This window comes from Calonectris borealis, chromosome 5 (genome assembly GCF_964195595.1).
Source record: "Calonectris borealis chromosome 5, bCalBor7.hap1.2, whole genome shotgun sequence".
In the NCBI taxonomy this organism is placed as follows: Eukaryota; Metazoa; Chordata; class Aves; order Procellariiformes; family Procellariidae; genus Calonectris; species Calonectris borealis.
In genome coordinates, this window is record NC_134316.1 from 44,004,996 (window position 1) to 44,027,030 (window position 22,035).

At 41.5% G+C, this 22,035-nt stretch overlaps 1 protein-coding gene across 1 annotated transcript in view; it reads left to right on the forward strand.

Moving 5' to 3' along the window:
- LOC142083085 (transmembrane protein 263-like) overlaps nucleotides 1-22,035 on the forward strand; it is a 242,692-nt gene that overhangs the window by 23,168 nt on the left and 197,489 nt on the right. The window contains exon 1 of the mRNA XM_075152172.1: nucleotides 15,735-15,904. Coding sequence (XP_075008273.1) covers nucleotides 15,899-15,904 — 6 coding nt within the window. The 5' untranslated portion in view covers nucleotides 15,735-15,898. Of the gene's footprint in view, nucleotides 15,905-22,035 lie in introns of the transcript that reaches the window.

Below are 22,035 nucleotides of genomic sequence, written 5' to 3' on the forward strand. Positions count from 1 at the left end.
GATCCAAGGTCCCACAAGAAGACCAAGACCAGACTGAAGATGCACACTCCTACAGCACAGCCCAAACAGGGAGCAAAGGCTAAGGCCAGAGCTTAAATGGAGCCCCTGGGCCAATGGACAGAGGCCGTGGGTGGAGGCCCCAGGTGAGGCCAGTCAGGAGCCATTAAAGTCTGCTGGCCCCCTCCATCCCTAAAAGCTACAACATGTTGCAACAGCCTTCCTCACTCCCTACACCCCAGTGTTGACTGCCCAGTGAACACAACTGCAACTTAGATTACTATATCCACTTGATCACCTACTGGATCATCACTGCCTTCCTCAGAGACCTCTAGGAGATTGTATTTCAGGCTCTGTGAAAGCTATGTTGACTCAGCCCCAACATATGATATTTATCCCTGAGTCTAATACTTCCACTTTTATTACATATTTCTTCCAACCCTGGGTATGGAAGAAATACAATCACTCATCCTGGATCCTTTTTAAAGTTTGATTGCGCTTTCCCATAGCTCTGGCACTGCAATGATTTAAGCGGCACGTACCGAACTCGCTCAGCAGCTGAGCAGTTTCATACGTGAGCTGCCTCTGAACTCCTGGGTGAGTGACATCTGCTCCTAGCAAGATGTTACTGTTCATTGGACTGATTTCTGCTAAAACCCTTTCTTCCGAGCAATGACACTTTCTCTGAGACATTCTTCCTGAACCTGAGATTTCCTCAGATTCAACCCCTGTAAGGAATGATCTGACCAGGAACTTCCCTGTCCTGCTCCCTAGCACGTGTCAACCTACGGAATGTGCAGCTTTTCCAAAGTAACCTTATCTTCCCTGAGAGCCTCTTTTATATCTTGCTTATCTACTGATTCCATCAACTTTGATAGACTTCCAATTTTAAAAAAAATATTATCTTTTTACCTGTTACATGTTTCCACTTGTCAGAATTTACACTGTTCTTTATTTTCACCCTTCAGATATGACTTCCACTCTTTATTTCTACTGCTCCCCACATCTAGGTGTGATTGTTGTCCTTTTACAATGTCTAGTATACATTTTATTTCTATCTCAGGTAATGTTATTTTCTTACCTTTTCCAAGTTTTTATCCTTTTTATCTAAATTTTTTGCTTTTAGGGAGTTACGCTTTTTAAAGTGTCATGTTACAACCATGCATTTTTCAGCTCTTTCTGTGTAACCAGAACATTGACTTTATACAAACATGCAAACATATATACATGTACATATCATTTCCAGAGTGGCTTTCAGGGAAACAAACCTGAAACCTTGCTAAGAAACAAAACTAGTTCCGTACACAAGAGACTACTTTCAGATGAAATTTCTTAATGGATAAACATCAGGCAACTGGGCGGGAATAAACATTTCTTTCATAAATCTGTCAGGATGAAGCTTCAGAAATAGAATAGGTTCAATTTCTCTGCATGTTTGTAGGGACAGCGCATGTCTTGGGAATATACACTGCTAGGCTAAAAAATGACATGAAAAATGTACAAGCAGGTAATAATGTTCAGTACTTTCTTAGCATGTCTCACTTAAAAATATATTGAAATACTGTACTGAAAAATGGGATGTTTAGCCGCATTTCATGAATAAAGTAATCCAGATGCTGACTCATGAAAAAGCCTATCCAGGATCTGAGTAGCAGAATGAGAACTAGAAGCCAAAAGCCCTGTGTCATCCCTCTCTATGGGGATTGCCACACTTCCCTGACAAGTCATATTTGGCAAAGGAACAGAGCCTCCAGTCTTCAAGTTCTCTTGCTAGTGCTTACAAAGCAGTTGGGTGCTATTACCTATGTTCTAGAGGAGCAATTAAGGTCAGGTTTTCAAAGCTGATTGCTAAAGAGAAGCACCTTCGGCCACATTCAGGATTTGAAACAGGTGTGCTGCTTCTCAGAAATGCTTAATACCTGTGGCTTTCACAGAGTTCAGGGATCTAGCTTAGAAAAAGTTGTATTTAAGGAGTTGTCTAGCTTTGCACAAGGGAAGCTATATTAGAGTCAGTGTTTCTGTGGTTAATCTCTTTATACTTACTAATTAAGTACTTTGCCTTGAATCCCAAGGACTGCAGGTAGTAGTTGCTGCGGTACTGGATAACATGTAGCTAACAGCAGGGACTGGGTCTTTTGCACAGGATTTTCCGATGTGATAGGAGAGGGTTGTGCCATCATTGTAAGTGACTAAATAATTATCATTTTAGTACTGAAAATTCTCAGAGTCAGAATATAGTTTATGCAGTGATGTCTGTCAGCACAAAACAAGCACAGTGGATGCTTGATGGTGTAAGTGTGCATGAGTAAAAGACTACAAGGACCATTCAAGGCTATTTAGTTCAGCTTCTGCTGGTCCAGGTATTAATGTCATAGGTTAGCTTTTTTGAACTTAAAATGTGCTCCCTTTCCCCTGTCACACATGTGTTCTTGTTAGAATACTGTTCTGAAAGTAGATTTTGTGAATCATACAGGTGCTAATGATGGTTTATTGAGAGTTCATGGGAGAAGTTGGAGTCCAAGGAAACATTGCTAATAACCCAAACTATGCTTTGATGTAAAGATCTGTGATGAAGATGGATTGTAACAGGAAGCTTAGCCTGGGGTTAGGTGAGTAGCATATCATTACTATTAAAATAGCTGTATTCTGGTCACCATTGCTGACTTTTAGAGCACTGGTTTACCTGAGGGGATACAACTTTACAATGCTGCAGCTCTAAGGTGTTCTTTTCTGAAGTGAGAAAAAGAGTTGAGGGTACTGAGCTGTGAAAGACAGCCCAGGTTGTCTTAGGCAAAATGTTTGGCTTTTCAGTTAGAAAAAATCAGCTTGTAAGGCCTTTTTTGTGGTCTCTAAGTACTCCTATCTTCCACCTCCCATGATAAAATTCAGGTGCTTAAATGGAGCTGAGATGCCCAGGACAGAGAAGAATAGGCATAAATGGTCAAAGAGCAAAGTGATCTATGCTTAGCGAGAGGGATGGGTATTTTCAGATGTGCTGGAGGAATGGGGCAGCATAGAGACAGAGGACAGTTCATTCGCTCCATGGGAAAATGATGATGTTCTTTGCAAAAGCAAGGAGGAGAAATTTGGGAACTAGTATAACCACATCATCCTTCCTCAGTTTTGGGATATGTATGCTTTCAACAGCTTAAGACCTGACATCACATGTTTAAAAAAAATGTGCTAGGAGAGCTTCCATGAAAATAAATATTTGAGTTCCTAATCTTGTATCCCATCTGAAATGTGGAGCTTCCAGCCAAAAAGTACTTCAAACACCAAGCTGTGAGTATCAGCTGGTTATAATTCACAAGAGAAAAAGCAATAAATTTAGAAATCAGCACAGTTTCTTCCATTTATCTTGACTATCCAAAAAATGCTTTTACACAGGTATTTTCCAGGTTTTTGTTTGCTTTTGAAACCTGATGGGCTTATGTACAGGTGATATGCATGATATAACCTTCATCCTGGAGACTCTCAAGAGTTAGACATGCAGCAGTTTGACCGAGTTTGGCTTATTGCACTGCTGGGATTTGACATTAGCAGCAATTCAAAGATCAGAGTTGCATTATCTCAGACATCTCCAAACTGTGGTTTTTCAACTGCATGTTGTTGGTGAGCCATTCAAGAGCAATTTCCATGCTGGGGCCATGTCATGCAATCAGCCCTATAGCCTGTGCTGGTAGAGAAAATAATCTCCAGCTGGATTCAATCTGCACATCTATGGCTACCTGATTTCCCAATAGGCTGGTGGAATTCTTGGAGAGGCATCGCTCTCCAGTGTGTTATCCATGCCTAGAGTTCCTCTGCTTTGCCTCTGTGATGTTTATGAACAGCAGCTGATTTCTAGGCTCTTTTTTATCAGTGGAATAGATCAAGTAGGGGAGAAAAAAACTTGAAAAGGCAAATCTTGAGAATCTATTGTGGTATCTTAGTGCTGGTGTCCCGGTTCCGGCTGGGACAGAGTTAACTTTCATCCCAGTAGCTTGGGGGGTGTGCTGTGTTTTGGGTTTGGTATGAGAGGAGTGTTGATGGCCCATTGATGCTTTGGTCGTTGCTGGGTGGTGCTTGCACCAGGGAGACTTTTGGGTTCTCTTTTCGGCCTCCCATGCCCTGCCATGTGCAGGGGAAGCTGGGGCAGGGGCGGGGAGCACGGCTGGGGTGGTGGACCCAGCTGGCCAATGGGGTATTCTATACCATGTGACATCATGCTCAGTATGAAACACAGGGGTGTGGGGGGGCTCGCCCCTGTTCGTGACATGTGGTCAGTGAGCAGTTGCATTGTGCATCGCCTGCTTTGTATATTCTGTTATTGTTGTTGTTCTCATTGTTACTATTACTGTTCTACTTTGTTTTATTTCAATTATTAAACTGTTTTTATCTCAACCCAGGGGAGTTTTCCTACTTATGCCCTCCTGATTCTCTCCCCCATCCCACTGGAGCTGGGGGGTGAGCAAGTGGCTGCGTGGGGTTTAGTTGCTGCCTGGAGTTAAACTGTGACAGCTGATATCAAAGTCAGGCATTTTAGATCCCAACATTTGGGGGGCGGGGGTGTGGAAAAAGTATTTCAGTTGGTCACTGCCTTTCATCTGGAGACTGAAAAGGGGCTGAAACGGCTATATAAAGGATACCTCATGAACAGTCAAATTAAAGCAGGGAAGGGAGGAAGAGAAAAAGAAGGTGACAGTGCTTCACGAAGGCTGTCTGCCAGAAGTGGGATTACCACGGTATCTTTTGCAGTTCTGCTATGCAAATTTAGTACTTTCCCTGGCTGCAGTGGAGAACTGAGACCTTACACCTTAAGCATTTTGTTTTTTAAATAGTTCATATATTTTTCAACAGTTACTAGAATCCATATAACTTGCCCGTGCTTTTATCTCCAGGGCAATGCTAACATCCTGACTCCATGGTAGCTCTACAGCAGGTAAGCCCAGCTCACCTTTTTTCCTTCTAGAGCTATAATTACCCAGGCACAGCCCATTAGTGGAGAATAATATGAAAGGTATGAAGGAGAGGAAAGTTCCCTTTCTTGGCAGTAATGGTTCTACCACGTTTCGCTAGGATTAGAAAAAGGACTAATTGTGCATACTAATCCCCATATGCATGCATAAATGCAGAAGCAGAGTTTTGCATATAGGCACTGTCTCTTGCAAGCACATAAGCATACAAACATTAACAAATATTTGCTCTGCAAGGGATTTTTAAGAATGTGTAAGATTTGTAACAGGAATTTAAACAGTCCATGCAAAATACTTCTGTGTGTTTGTATGATGAGGAAAAGGTAGGAATCTCCTTCCTCCATGCTCCCCTTAATCCCTCTGTGAGTTGGGTCTGAGATGGAACTGGATTCCAGTCAAAACAGTGGTTATGTATTATATCATCAGCTCTGAAGCATTGTTGTCACCCACTTTATGTGCAACTTCAATTAAATATTCATAAATATAAAGAGACACATCCTTTGACTGATATACTGCCAGGTATTTATTTATATGCGTGTCCCTGTCATTCCTGTTCACGCAGCATCCCCAGTGCATGATTTAATTCATGGTGAATTATTCCCTCTTCGATGCAGCTTTTGCTCAAAGTCATTATCTGGAAGCCTCTGTTCTTACTAAAGTGAGACCAGCACCTAGAGAATGAAAGAAGGTCCTCTAGAGTTCATTTATCAACCAAAGGCCCGAGCTGGCTCCAAACTTCATCTGTAAAAAGGGAGTCAGTCACCTATGGCAGCTACCAATATCTACGTTGACCATAAACTGCAAAAGCTACATGTGGATTGCATATTACACCAAATAAGGGTTCCTTGTTTAGTACTAGTCATTAGTACTGGGATTACAAATAGTTGGTTTGAAGTGTTCAACACCCTCTGGGACTAGACACCACTCCTGGTGCTGACATGGGCCCTAGCCTGACATAATAGGCAGCCTGAACACAGACCTGATTCTGTGGAAGCTCTCTGGGGTTTTTTTAGAAAATTTTTGCCTAGCGATTGGACTTTCCCATCAGTATTAATGTGTATTGTCAGCTGCTCTCAGAGGAAACTTGTTTTGAGCTGTTGAATGTAGGTAGTATTTAAAGCTACACAAAGTATGCCTATGTGAGAAGTGAAGCATCTCCGCCAGTTACTGGATCAACACAGTGACACTGACATTTCTCTTTTCACTCTAGATTGCCAGGTAGTCAGCCTCTGCCTGTTTCACTAGGCAGTTCAAAAACACTGTCATTATTCCAGGGGGTGTGTTGGAACATTAATATGGGTCTAATCCAGAGCAGTGGATGCTTTGTGGATCAGTGGTCAGGTTGGAAAGAAGACCTGGGAGAGGCAGTGAGAGGGCACTATACCAGGACAGGGGCACGTGGCTAAAGCTGCAGTGGACAAGCGGATCTGGAATTAGACCCAGCATAGAAACCAGCCACTGTTGTTAATCTCTCCTTTCTAGGAGTACTAATTTTTGCACAACTAATTTATTATCAAAGAGTAATGGAATCTGTGCACTGGAACCTACCTGTCATTAGGAGAAATACTTGTGCAGTGTGAAACAAGTCAAGATGTCATGCTGTGGGATGGCCCCACCAAGCCTAATGCCTTTTTCCTAATGACCTGCGGGAAGAATCCACTGAGAGCACTGCTAACACCAAATAAACCTCCTCTTTTGGTAGCAGGTACTTCAGGACATCAGTCTACTTTTGCAACACAATTTGCATAAAGCTGTGTGACTGTGCCTTAATCAAGACGCACATTTGCAAATGTTGACAAGCACCTTAAATGTAGTGGTAGACACCTATGCAGGTAAGGCTCTCTATTGGACGCAATTCAACCTAGCAGAACTGGGCTGTAAGACAAAATCTTTGGAATCTCAGGGCTCAGACCCTTGATGCAGAAGGAGCTACAGAGCTGGTTACAGAAGCAGCAAAGCTCCACCAACAGTATGTGGAAGCCACAGCTAACATCCCGAGTCTACCTGCTGCAGTGCCTCGTGATGTTATTTCCCTCTGATTCCCACTACTAACAGCAAGAAGAGGCAATGACACTCTAGTTAATAATTTATAAATGTCCAGTGCTGTTTAGTTGTGCACAGGCATCCCTACAGAGACAATGAGCAGAACAAGGGCCTGAGACTCAGCATTTCAGGGGAGGAACTCTTACCAGTGAAAGGGCACCGGAGAGAGCCTGAGGAATGTCAGTGTGTCGTCCTTCACTTCTTAATTGCTAGAAAGGTGCGTATGTTAGGAAGACACGTTGGTTGGGCAGTAGCGCCTGCTCAAGCTACACCATAGGGATGGTTCCAGAGTCCAAATGCTACACGTGAGAGCAGCCATGATGAACTCCTGGAGTGAATGTCAAGAACAGTATTTGTAGAGAAGGCCAAAAAATGAAGGAGAAAATCACCTTTCCACATATTTACCATTGCAGTATATGGCCAGGAGATAAACTGGGAGGTCTTCTTTAGGAGGTCTCCAAAGGTTCCCAACAGACACGTGCAGGGTGGTATGAGTGATCTAAAATACTGGATACTTCATGTCTTACCTACATTTAACCTACCACTGGCTGGATTGAAGGGCCCTGTTCTCCTTTACTGTGTCCACTATCTCTGTTTTAACAACTGGAAAAGAGAGGATTTTTGCCTCCTCTTCTCTGTCTCTTGGGACAGATTATTCACCTTTTCCCATCTGCAACTGTGGGACAATTTAATTTAAAGGGATATATATATGTGCATGTGTGTGCAGTGGTGGCAAGATGGGAGAAAGAGGAGTATTTCACAGGAAGAATAGGGGAAGGGAAAATTCCACCTACTCCAAAAGCACCTCAGAAACCCAGCAGAAGGTTAACCGGGCCAATATTTAATTAAGCCTTAACACTGTAAGGTACAATTTATGCCGGAATAAAAGTCTCTCTCAGTTCAGTGCCACTAATACTCTTTCTGGTCCACAGATTCTGAGCTTGGAAGCTGCTAGTTGACTTCTCATCCCTGTTGTTATCAATGTTGAGAAGAAACTTTACTGTAGGGAGAGGAGATCACAAAATGAATGATAAATTCATTAAAGGATTTTGGCCAGAAGCACCGGTTAAAGGAAACACCATAACTTTGCAAGCATTATCATATCAATGCCTTCTTCCTGTAAAAGAATTTACTGCCTGTGTAGGTGGAAAAAAAATACTTAAAATGAAAAGGTCAAAAATACCCTGAAAAGAGAGACACCCCCATCTGAATTCTATTGTTCATGATAGGGATGAAATATTACCTAGAGCCTTGTTCTGGAATCCTGAGAACAAATCACTGGAGACTCCAAATGTCAGCAGAACCTACTAGCAGAGCTTTGCTGTCTGTACAGTTCAGAGTCTTTGGCACGAGTTCAAAGTAAAAATGAATCTGAAAATTTCTGAAGTCTGGGAAGCCCATATGTGAACCCAGTTATGTATCCTGGCATTTTGGCAGAGACAGTTTTCTATTGCAAGACGTTGAAGCCTACATAAAAAAATAAATTGCCTTCCTGCTCTATAACTAAAGGAATATGAAATAGAGCAGCTTTGTTTAAGTGAACGCAAAAGTTCAAACCCACTTATTTTCACTTTTTTTTCCTCATTAAAATTATCAAAACCTGCTTTCATTGCCAAATATATGGCTTTGAATGAAATGCAGCTTCCAGTTGCTTTTAAGGCTGGTGAATCTCTGTAGATTTTTCAATTAATCTCATTTGAGTTTTAATTTTGGAACCATATAAGCATAGATGCCATCACAGTTTATTTGGTACAAAATGATTTCAAATCTTGTCAGTTTATTTTTCTCAGTGATGCAAAGCTAACCACATATTATATGAACAAACTGACTACCTTTATTAAATTTTACAATTAAAATTTAAAATAGTATCTTCTTCATTCTCAAAGAAGGCAAATTCTAATAAAAAAGAGCAAAGATATGAACTTTGGACAAAATACAATCTTGACCAGTTTGAGAATTAAACAGATGGGCTATCAAACTGAAGCAAAATACTAGCCCTATGGAAATTAGTGGGAATTTTGTATGAGTTCCGTGAATGAAAGGATTTTATTCCCTGAATGCTCCTATAACTATTATCTAATGAGCAGGAGGTGCAACTATTATAGTTATGCTTCTATAATGGCTTTTCTTACTTCAGCATTTATGCTATCCTTCCAGGTGACAGCATTTTCTACCAAGTGTGTACTGTGTTTGCAGGGATATGCGTGATATAAGATACATGGCAGGTGAAAAATCAGGCTCTAAGCATCCTTGATTGCCAACAATATGCTCTTTCTTATACAACCCATTTTGTAAAAATCTTTCTAGAAGATGCCATGTTCTGTTGGTGGAAGTGCCTTGGCCATATAATCTAAGCATCATGAAATACTGCCTGCCATAGTGTAATAGAAAATCATTCATTCTTGGTGCTCTGAAAACAAGCAGACCATGGTCATAGTTCAGTGTCTCCTCATATCATCTTTGATATATTTATTTTCTTGTCATGGTACAGTTTGTGAAGGGCTCTGTCACAGGCATTAAACAGCTAGCCTCATTTAACAATGTTCTTTCAAAGAACTGTAAAGAAACACAACAAAGAACCAAAAATAATGATACAATAAGCCAAGCTAATATTTGGAGTTCAGGATTTTACACAATTGAGCAAAAGACATTCGCATTCAGAGAAGTGGGCAGACTGATTACAGCACAGCTCTAGAAGGTAATGGGTAAGTGTTGTATCCCTGTGCAGAAGGATCTTTAATAAAGAGATTTGAAATGGATTTTATATAAGAACTTTCCCAATAAGAGGGGAAAAAAAAACAGACTAAAGCCGAAGTACCATTTGAAATCCGAAGCAGCAATATGTACTGGGTTCTTTTCATATATCTACTTGATAGCTAGATGATTTCAGCTTAGTAACAGGGCTGATATATTTTTCTATTACTGCAATTTTCCAGTATTGTATAAATCACATCTTTATAGTCTTGCTTAGGGCTCCCCGTAAGAATAATACTTTTATATTTAACATGCCGAAGCCTGTTGGTAATGTAACAACACCAAATGAGGGGGGAAAAGGGGAATTAAAAACATTACGAAAGCAAAGGTCAATCGCAAGTAGTTTTCCAGCTTATTTTTAACACTTACGGTAAGAAAGGAGAATGTAGTATTACAGTCATCGATACTAAAAATTAGTTACAAGAGACAAATCTGTCAATGGCTTTGTTATTTCGCTCTGCCATCAATAGGGAAGCTCACAGTGACCTGAAACTGAGAAGCAGAATAGGTGAATTAGGTCTATCGAGTTCGGAAGGCTTGCCTGCGGCATAGCCTGCTACACTGTTCTGCAAATACCTTTTAAACTTTCTTGGTACTTCACAGTGGAGCTGCCGCACTGTCTCTTCATGCATGCATGAGTGTGACTATAACAAAAACTTGGAGAAAAAATGAATCCTAGACCAAAAATGACAGATCTCTCGAGCTGTGCAATATCCATGAAGAGAACAGCTTTGAGAGTTAAAATAATTTATTCTTAACAGTTGTTATCTGTAAGGTGGAAAGAAGTTTACTATATTAATGAACATCTCTCAGTGTCCAGTCTTTATATTTTGCCTTTCAGCTCAGATGGTGAAACCAGCTAGTTAAATCTGTGTTCCCCTTGCCAACTTTTCATTCTGTTCTCAGTAAGGCTTAAGACATGCAGATGTACTAGGGACATTGTTTGGGCTGTATAGTCTCCATCCTCCCTATTACTACCAAATGATGCAGGATCAGTGTTCAGTCATGAATATGCTTTAATGCACAACGTTACCCTTACCCTTATTATGAAGTATTTTATTAAACAGATCTGTTCTATCGCATAGATATTGAAAAGACATTGGTAGAAAAATATTTCCTTATTTTTAGATTTCCAATGCTCTCAAATCTTGCTGTTGCTTGCATTAATTTGTACAGCAGTACTGTTGTAAGTATCGGTTTTTAATAGTCTATGGTCACTGAATCTGCTTTAAACATGAGGAGTGTAATAGATTATTTAGAAACGTCAAAATATCTTCTTTTCCATCTGCAAGACCCAGAAGTCATATGCATGAAGCTAGGCAATAATATATCAAATCCAGCTATAACTAATTTCAAAAACTATTAATAAATCTCCTATTGTTACCATCCCCTAAACAGGCATTCAAGAATATGCTGGTCACCTGGCTACACTTGATTCTATTCCCCTTCTTGATACTTCTTGTCGTTCCTGATAAAAAAGACTTCCCTCTGCCCAGGTGGAACCATGGCTTATCTTCATTTCATGCAATACCGAGCCATTCTTTTGCTTTTAAACATACCCGTACACCTTGCACCTAACACTAAAATGCCATGTGAAACACTGAAATCCTCACAGAGGAAAAACCCCTATCGCATTTGAGCTTTTGGCATTCCAAATTCTTCAGCTTGAGTGCCACAGGCTCCTCTCAGGAGAGGGCACGTAGAGACCTGTGGACCTCTGGATGCTCCTTTCTACAGCTATGAATCGTGGCCTCCAATGACACAGCGGATCCACAAGATTGTCTATGCTTTTCTTGTTATACCATTAGGATTTATGGATGTTTTAAAATGAATAGGGACAAGTACTTAAAAGGAGTCAGTTCCTGAATTAGGCTGTTACCAGTCCAGGACATAGGAGACTAAGTGGTGCTCCTTGCTCTGCCACAAATGTTTTCCGTGGCATCTGATACCTCATTCAGATTCCAATGTATGGTCATGTTTAGGCAACTGACTGCTGTAGGTATGTAACTTCCCTTGGTTTAGTCATCTTTATGCCTTCAGAAATCTGAGCTTCATTCTCAGAGAGTTTTATGAATTCTCTGCTGGAATTGGAGTGTTCTCCAATATCCAACTACCCAATCCAGCAAGGACCTCCCTAATTTCCAGGGATGTTGTAAGGGGGAAGTTAGGAAAGAAAGAATCAAATGCTGCTGTACTGACAGCTCTATAAGCCTGTAAAATTTGTATATGTAAAATATACAAATTCAGGGTAGTTATCTCAATACACAAGTCCTTCACCAAGACAAAGCATGAGAAAAGGCTACTGCTTACATTTTTGCCAAGTTGTGGCTAATTTGTTTGCTGGGTGTTCTTGGGATGCTTGATAAGGCCAGTGGCCAATTTATTTTCTCAAGGTAAGGGAGAATTTTTTGATCCAGAACAGAGAGGTCTGGAGGAGTTGTAAATGCTACAGTCATTACTAATCAGCAGCTTCATTGTCTGGAAATAACTTCCTTTCTACCAGGACCCTTTAGCACATGAGCCAACTATGTAAGACTACCTCTTACAATGAATTATTACTGTTTATTGTTTTCCCGTCTTCTCTCACATGGTACTTGCATTTCTTTTATGCTGCATTATCCTTTCTAACAGCAGGCAATGTGAAGGCTGCTCAAATGTCACACAGGGCAAGTAGGTGACATAGGAAACAAGGGCTGAAAAGAGCATGGAGATAAACAGGGGTAACAAGACGGGGCAATTCGGCTTTATGCTGCCAGTCACCTGCGCTCAGGTGGCTAGTATGGAAAGGTGAAATAGAACCTCGCAGCAGTCTAATTTGGTATCAATTATCTCTGTTTTAATGCTTCAGTCCACCTGAATGCTTTACAATGATCATTAATTATCTCAATAAGTTAAAATACATCTAAGGGAAAGCTCTGTCATTGTAGGGGTGAGATTTGGAATCTCGGTTGTTGATCAGACTCTTATCTCCGAGCCAGTGTCTGGTCATCAGCATAGGCAAAAAGTGCTGAAATCTCATTTCCTAAAGTTAGCACCCAGGACAGGGAGATGCCATTATGTTACACTGTACCTGATGAGCGTCTAGTCTACACAGCAAAAATTATGCCCAAATACCACTCTCTCACACACACACTCACCCCTACACAAAGAATGATAACTTTTATGGAACTGTATTTCTTTTTCTTGTAAAAAGTTGTTTAGGAATGTACTGTGACCAAATCTGAAGGTCAAAATATTTTTTCACTGGTTTCAACACCTTGAAGGAAATTATAAGTGAACCATGCTTTAGTCATTTAAGATGTTTGAGATCCTCAGCCTTCACTGAAAATTCTGGGTAGGTAAATCTCCTAGAGCGGTCTGTGCTTCAGGAAGGCTGGGAAGGGAATTTCTGCATTATAAAGACATCAGTTTTAATTTACAAGCCGTAGAGTTTAACTATGGAAACATCTACACTAGCCTTTTTGCTTTGATAAAGACACGCTTTTGAGGTGACTCTCGCCAGAGTAGGCTTGGAGTGTGTTAACTGGATTAAATCCTTTTGGATTAAACTAAATTGGAAAAACATATTCCAGGTGCACGGTTGTTACAGTCATTAATGGGCACTCAGTCTGAAGTATTAGAGCTTGTTCAAAGCAATCACCCCCTGGAATATGTATAATAAAGACCTAGAGTCCTCAGCACCAACTGTTTCACTGAACAAAGTCATACCCTGTGAGCTGCACTATCTGCTGGTGTGTACGTAGCCTGTGTTTTTTGTTAGGGAATATTTTTGGTAGCTGCTGAAATAGTTTCAGGAATAAAGGACTTTCTGTGCCTAGCATAAAGTAAACAACTTATTATTTCCCATTCTTCCCCTTCTCCCCCAGGTTTGACTATCATCCAGAATATTCTAATTTTTCAGCTGGAATATTCTTTGAATGTTCTACAGACATCGCAAACATGACAGCCTAATGTTAACTTGTTTAAAAGATTGCACATATTTTATTTTGGGGCTTAGGAACTTCCTGAGAAATCATGTTATGTTCATCCGAAATTTTGACTTTTAAATGTAGAAAACTGCATTATTTTGAACTTCACTAGAATGACTCATTTTACCTTGATGAAGGAAAAGATAGTTTACTTTTTAACCCTTTATAATTTAGGCAATATTCTTTTATTCGGAATCAGGCTATAATTTACATGTTAAACTCAACGCAAACATGATATGAACTTCTTTCTACTCACCATCTGAGTAGAACATAAATATGTATTTCTATAATGCAATTAAAAATCTAATATAATCTAATTCTAGTAATACTATTGACAAGATTATTTGATATAAATTTTGTTGTATAGTGTTGAGGAGAGGATTTCTATTTTGGTTATGTTATTACAGTTAGTATTATATAGAATACATAGGGTAATATCTCACACACACAGAGCAGGTGTGCTTATATATGCACATATATATATATATGTAGAAATTAGTGCCGTCTGTGAAACCTTTCCTGAATTCACTGGCTTCCACTACTTGTCTCCTGAGAAGATTCACATGCTTGAAGTGAAGTATGCATATATGTGCAGAAGAAATCATAAATTCTGCTGAGAAGCTGTGCCAGGAAAGGGTTGCAGGATATCTCCTCTGAGAAGTGATCCAGAAAATGATTTAAGGCACGGCTGTGTTGTGAGAAGCAAAGGAAAGGGGTCTCTACTTGTCAGCCCATGTGGGGTGAGGGAATTACTTTTTTTGGTGTCTTTCAATAGTTTCCTATTGGTGTCTTTCAAGAGTTTCCTATTTAACTGAAAAATGAATACTAGTCTTAGGGTACCACTCTATCTCTACCCCCCAGGGAGGTTCTGCAGATGAGAAAAGACAGTATGAAACGAAAAAAATTAACTGCTTTTCCTCCACTGTGCACTAAGAGAAGGCATTTCTAGCCTTTAAGCTAGCATATTTTTTCTTTTGTGGTTTCTGACTTAAACAGGGTCCACTGTACTGAAGAATGATTTAGAAGACATACATGGCTGCCAAGGGCATATTCTTTAGAGAAGAAATTGCAAAGTTTCTCAGTCAAGGGGTAAAAAAAGGGAACAAAAGCAATCTTTCCTGTTTTGGATTCAACCATTTGTCAAGTTGTAGTTATCTTCTCTACCTAACATATTAACTCAATATTCACCTGTGGAATAATATTAAATTAGAGAAAATTGAACTCTCATCACCATCATTGGCTTAATTTTGGTTTATTTCCCAATTCCAGGAATCATTACTCCAAACCACCCTTTTCATTTTGCTTTGTCTGGCTTTCCTCATTGCATTGAACCATTTGCTAGCAGTTAACACCTTTCTATCCATGTGTGTAATTGTGCCCGATGATACTTTTAAAGCAACACATGCGAAAGAAAACTTTACGTGCCAAAGACTATTTCCAGACTTTGATCTTCACCACCGAACAGGACGCCTCCACGTGAAGCAGCAGCAGTGGCGAAGCCCTACCTGCAAGCTGGAGACATGCTACATCGGCCGAGGACAATGTGAGAGAGCCCCAACCTCTCTTAGAAACTCCGCATTTGACTAGAAGCGGTTAGGTGACGGCAAGCAAGAGCAAGGCCGATGCCTGGAGAACAGGCTCCTCGTCTTGTTTGACTACGGCCGGGTGAATTCACCTCCCTTTTCTGCATTCGCATCAGGTACACCATGGAAATTTGAGGCGGTGAGTATGTTACAATTTGTAAAGCACTTTCACATCAAACGTCAGGAAGCGTTTTTTTATTACAGCGCGGCTGGCGGGGTTTCTCAGCGAAGGCTGCCCGGAGGCCTGGCTTCGTTGGAACTTCTCGGCGCTGGATCTCTCGAAGCGTTACTGTAAGCCCCACGCAGGCCGCCGCCCCCGGCAGGACGAGACCTCGGCGCCAGGATTTACCGCGGAGAGGGGGCGAGAGAAAGACCGGCTGCCCCCGCCAAGATGGCGGCCCCTCACCCCCGCGCTTCCTCTTCCGGCCGGGGTTGCCATGGCGCTGCCCCCCCTCGGCCCACCCTCCTCCCTCCCGCCGGTGTGTGTTTACATCGGGCAGGAGGAGCCGGAGCCCCAGCGCCGGGGGAGACGGGGACGCAGCCGACGGTCGCCCGCTCGCCCTCCATCCCCGCCGGGTGGTGCTCCGGGAGACGCGGCATGAAGGTGATGCTGGCGGCTGTCACCCGGGCGAGGCGGGGGGTTCCCGCCGGCGGGGGTCGGCTGGGCCGGGCCGGTTCCCGGTGGCTGTGGTGGGGGGGCGAGGGGTAGGGGCCGGGCCGGTGTAACTGGGCCGGGCCCGAGGCGGTAACCAGCGGCGGGAGGTGGTGGCCGCTCGCTCGCTCTCTTAACGAAGTACAACTTCCAGAAGCTTCTAACTTCGTGGGGGATGTGGTGCCGCTTCTTGGAAACGTCTCCCGAGAAGGATTTCCCCCCGTCCCTCCATTAAAACCCGGATCGTTTCCGCGGCGCTGTGAGGGGAAGGGGGCAGCGTGGGAGCCGGGGAGGCTGCCCGTTCCCGCGCCCGCTCCGGGCTTGTGTCTCTGCGGAGAAATCGTCCTACTTTCCCCGGGCTGCTTCCCTCATGCTCGTAATCTTGTAGGCGGTTTTACTCCTCCAGCGGCCGCGGGGTTTCGTGCTTTTGGCGTGCCGCCGGGCGTAGCTCCGGCCCTCACCTGTGCTGCTTCGCTCGCAGGCCCTGCCGAGAGCGTGGAGGGGATCGTCGCCTTTCTCCTGCGTTCGCTGTGGAAAGCTGGTGGGATAGAAGCGGGCTTACCCGAGCCGGCTGCCCGCTTGGGCGCCGTGGGAGAGGCGGATGCCGAGGCTGACTGGGCTGTAGAAGTAGTGACATATAGCTCTCAGCTGGGAGGTTGTGTTGGTTAGGAGTCAGCAGTGCTGTGGTATGGGGTTTTTTCCCCACTATGTTCTGTCATATCTGTTTCATTTGCAGGTGAATGACTTTTTAAAGGGTTCCTTCTTGTCAATCAGTTTGAAACACGAGGCACACCAGGCATTCCCTTTCTCCTGAATTTGTCTAGCAGTAAAAAAATGTATTGATCGGCTAGATGCTAAGCTCTTTGAGGCAGAAATTGTCTGTGGCTATGGTCTGTACCTATCCTGATGGAGAAATTTGGCTCAGGCCTTCCTCCAAGCCTCTGAGTCAAGTAAGTGTGTGTTAGAAGTTCCTCAGCTTCTGCAGGTTTTGGGTTTTGGGCGGTGCACCCGTGTCTGGTCACTCAGGTTAACAGTCGTCTCCGTGCACAAGGGGCTTTCAACTATCAGTGTCTGCGCAGCTAACGGAGGAAAGAAAAGGGGCAGTTTCCAAGTACATGAAATAAATATATACAAAGTTTCCTTCAGTGCAGTGATATTTATTTGTTTTGCTTTTGTTCAAAACCTGATAATAAAGAGTAATTTTTTTTCTTTCTCTCTGAATGCTTGTTAGTTCACGTAATGTGGGATAACAAAAAAAAAATATATAAGGCAGTTATTGGTAAACAGGGAGATGGCCCTGGGTGGGTTGTTGACTTATACTGCAAAACAAAAACTTCAGAGTGCTGGCTGAACGGTACATCCAGCTTGAGGCCAAAAATGAAAAGATTTACTTCAGCTTCTGTTTTATTGCATGCAGAGTAAACTGCTGATTATTCTTGCTAAGGCCATTACTTCTGCTGAATTCCTCTTTTGCCCCACTAGAGTGGGGAAAGCTCGTGGCTATTTTAGGTAGTCTCACTCAAGATACAGCAAGATGTGAGTGGAGTAATGTTCTGATTGTAAGGAAAATGTGTGTGTTTGGGGGGAGGGTCCTTTTAAAAATTTTTTTTAACGAGTCGTTTATCGGATATAAGCACTGTATAGAGCTTTTCAGTATAAAAGGGTTCACAGTTTTCTCTCTGAGTGGGTAATTTCTTTCAGTGTGTATTTGTTTCCACATGTACCACCTTTTGCTGTAGCGGTTGCCTCAGTTTCCTCTATGTAAGATCATTGCGGATGCATGATTTAAAGTCTTAAGCTGGGGGGGGTTAATTACATTTTTAATTAACAAGTGGAGTGCATCAAAGTGTTTGTGCGGAGTTTTTTACCTCTTAAAAGGGGGAGGAAAGGAGAAGCGGGGTGTGGTGTGGGAATTGGATCTGAATCCCTTCTATGGACCTGCTCACAAATAGCTAGTGTGACTTTAAAACAAATCAAAGTTAAGTTGTTGATCACTGCAGTGAATACATCAGAACCAACCATCAGATGACTTTTTGAAAAGTCATCTTGCCTATTTCTTCCCTAATTGTTGTTATGTCTTGGGAAATACATTTGAGTTTGTGTATTTTTAGCAGTTGGCGTTTTGAGCAGTTTTGGGCCTTTCTCATTGATGCTAGTTAGCAGGTTGCTGAGAAGGCAGGGCTGTCAAAGTAAAACAAGTTAATGCTGGTATGTATAAAGATGGTCTGCCTACTTACAGGAGGGAGGAAGCAGGTGAAGAGAAGTAAGTGGTAACATCAGGGGAGTTCTGCTGTGGAAGTGATCCTTTCAGGATCCATCACTAATGTCTGGTTGTTGCTGAGGAAACTGAAGCTTGATGTGTTTTATTTTTAAGTAAATCAAATAGCCTATGTATCCTATTAAAAAGGTAGAGTGAAATAAAGTAGTATGGCAAAGTCATACTTTAAAGTTTGAAGCTGGATTGGATTCAAGATAGTCTCTAGGTGTACTTTGCTTCTGTTCCTTTCTCTTTCAAGCAATGGCAGAGCTGAAAAATGGTATCTCTGGGCCGTTTCAGGCTATGCAAGATATAAAACTGGTTGAAGCCCTTACTTTCTGCACTACAGGACAGGAATGAGAGGCAATCAACTTGAAAGTGGACCGTTCCTATATGTAGGAATATTTAAGTGATATGTGATGAATACACCAAGAGCGTTTGCTTTCCTTCGAGGGCAGATCATTGTGATGGCAAGGAAATACACCTTTTCAGGCTGCATTAGGAGCTTGGGTCTGCCAGGTGGGGAGGGCAGTTTCATTCATTAGGGAAGTGGAGAATTGTAGGGAGATGACCAAATCCCCACCCGTCCATCACACTGTCAGCCACCAATCACTGTCCCACAATACAGTGTGTTTGCAATATTCTTCTGTTGTGGCTAAGTGCTGGATTTCTCAGGTCTTAGGGAGCACTGGAGAATGTGCTTGCATCCTTGCTAACAGAACCTCTTCATGCCTTATCTTCAACCAGTGAATGAATTGGGGCATTAGGATAGTCCCTGATGGCTACCTGGTATGGTTGCTGCTGCAGTCAGCAGTTAGACTGCTGTTAGACTGCATCTAACACTGCTCCTGTCACTGCTCAAACTTAAAACCAAAGTCAGAGGAATGAAAGGCATTGAGAGTGTCAGGTCGTATTGAAGTTTGGGAAAGCAAGCTCAAGATGTGATTTCAGTTAAGTAGCTGCTCCCCTTTTTATTGAATTGAAGTGATTCTCCAAAGTAGAATGAGAGCTTGTGTTGCTTTGGCATGTGCTCACATTTAAGTTACGTATTTTGGGATAAGACAGGTGTCATAAATGTGACATTTTCCTTTGAGAAACTTATAGCTATATTTAAGAGAATGAATGTGAACTTACTGCCTATAGTTGTTCTGTTTTTCTGACTGCCTGTGATACTTGATGTTGGCAGATGAATCCTAGAGATCAGATAAAGGCAAGGTATTTTGAAGACGAAGCATCAAAAGTTATGGAAAGCCTGAGTAAATATTTCTCTTGCTTGTATTTACAGACAGCTCTGTTCCTGAAGGATGTAATGGATTGTCCTGTCAAAACTTGATGTATATGTAACTTTTTTTTTTTTTACATGTCTCTGATCCTATGTAGCAGGACTCTTGACAGTTGAAATGAAAAGTACTTGGGAAAGGAACAGCTTATAAAAAGGAGAAGAGACAAAAGGTATTGCTTTCTATGGAGTATATAGTAATCTTTTTTTTCCTGGCATGTAGTGCTAAATTTGTTATAGGAAGCAGGAGGAGAGTGAATGTAAGTAATAGAGTAAACGGGAACATGAACTGTATATTGTGTAGATAATTCTGACTTAAATATTTGCCTGCTACTGGTCACATACAGATTTCTTTCTCGGTGAACTACCTTTCAAACTTTCTGGTGGTTTTCCTTTCCCAGCGTTTCAGCTGAATTTCAGAGAGATGGGAAGAGGTTACAAGCCTTCAAAGTTCTGGGCAAGGTACATGCTTACATTGGTGAGGACAGTAGTAGAGCTCTTGGAACAGTTGCTTCAAAAGAAATGGTGTTGCTGGTTGAAGTTAGTGGAAGTCACAAAAGTGGCTTGTGCTTGTGTTAGCAAATCTTACAATCGTTAACACTTCTGCAGAGCTGCCTAAGCTCTAGTGCAATTCTTGGGCTTCCTTTCAATCTAAAAAATAAACTTGGAGAGAGAGTCTGTGCACCTTGCAGATCCTCAAAAGTAAAAGGCAGCCATTACCAAAATCTATTGCTGCCGGAATGAATTTTTACTTTTAAGTTGTGTTGCTCAATGTGTGCTCACTCACTAATAATCAAGTGTTTTCTCTATCTGATGGCTGTTTAGTTGCTGAGTGAAGTAACTCTGGTTGGAATCTTGTATGCAGCAAGTTGTGATCTTACTTACACTTCTTGCAGTTAGTTTGGAAGAAAACGACATCTCTGTGAAGCCCGAAATAAAAAGGGGCATTATTGCTGGCAGTGCTTCTGGCTGTCAAGTTTAAGGCATACGGGCTAGGTGTGAAATTGCTTGATAATACCAGAAGATGTAGTGTGTGTTCTGTAGAGTAAGTAAATATTTTATCTGAAACGTTACGCCGTTAAAACACTACCACAATAAATGCATAGAGCAACAAGCGACACTAAGCAAAGAGAGCTCTGATCTGAGTTCAGAACTCATTTGTAAGGAAGGAAATGGACTTTACCTAACCAGCAACAAAATCTATTTAAAATTTGTGTGATAAATGCATCATATTACAATCTCCTAGCTAATTCAGAAATGCTTGATGTTTTGCAGAAAATGCATTTTGGAATTCCTGATGAAGTAAGGAAACAGAAATAAGTTCTGGATTGAATAAAATACTTTATTTTTAGGCTCAATTTCTAGCGTTTAAAATTACTTTTGGTGCTTTTGGAACAACTTTTTAACTTCAAGTGGATTTGCAGCATATTTTTTTTTTTGTCTACTTTTAAAAAATGAAATTAAGATTTTGGCAAGATGACTTGTGTTTCAAACCGTTCCAGTGATGCCTCTTGTGGCTTTCTTTTGGGGGGCAGTGCTCATATTTTTCAAGCTGGGTACATGCTTATGTACTTTGGATTCAGGTTTTATTGTAGAAGTTACACGTTGTAGCTGGAGCCCTTGAAAAAATTTGTCAAATTTCAGCTCATTAAAGCTAAAACAGTAGTTGTGCACTTTTAAGGAAATAAATTCATGGAAGTCAGGTAATTCAAGTTGGCCATATGAAACCACTGTTATAGAATACTGCTCTAATGCATCCTTCCATGAGTGTTGGGTTTTATGGTGGTTTTTTTTGTTTTGTTTTGAAATTGTGACCCTACTGAGGGTAATGGAAAGGGTACTTTTTTTTGTTTTTTTTAAGTCTCTAGCATGGTTAAGAAAATCTTGATGACCTCTGTCATATAGGCCTATATTATTAAGCAAAGGACTTCTCGTTTTTATTTCACACAAATTTCTCATGCTGTCTGCAGCTTTCTAGAGTGGTATTTCCACATCTCGTTAGGAAAATGGAAGATATTCTTTCTGCAGTGTTCATTATCTTGTTTTTTTTAGTCTGAGTAAAACTGGCATTAATCATTAAATCCAGCTGTCAAGGACCAGGCTGGAGAAAATACATTTATAATACTTTTGCTAATTGTAGTTATGTAGAAAGTGCAAAAAACCTGCAGGTCATTAAGTCTTATTATTGCTTGCTTTTGGTTCACCAGCTCAACTGTCTGAATTTTTTTTCCCTGAAGTCTTTGTTGACAGCCAGCGAATGACTGATGTAGGAAGTCTTCTTCCCACTGAAATTACCTAAATCAGTGAACGGTCAGTTACCAATATGAGTTAATCGATATTTTTGAGATACCATTATCGGTAATTATTTAATTGCTTTTAGATTGATTTGCTGTGATGCAGGGTCATGCTTTGGTCCTGCATCATTGCGTGTTGCACTCCTCTCTCTTTCAGAGCCTGTTAGGTGTTTCTGTAATGACCGTTTTTCCTACGTATTCGCCTGCCCCCAACTCTTAATGATTGCTAATGTTTGAGTTATGCTGTGCAATG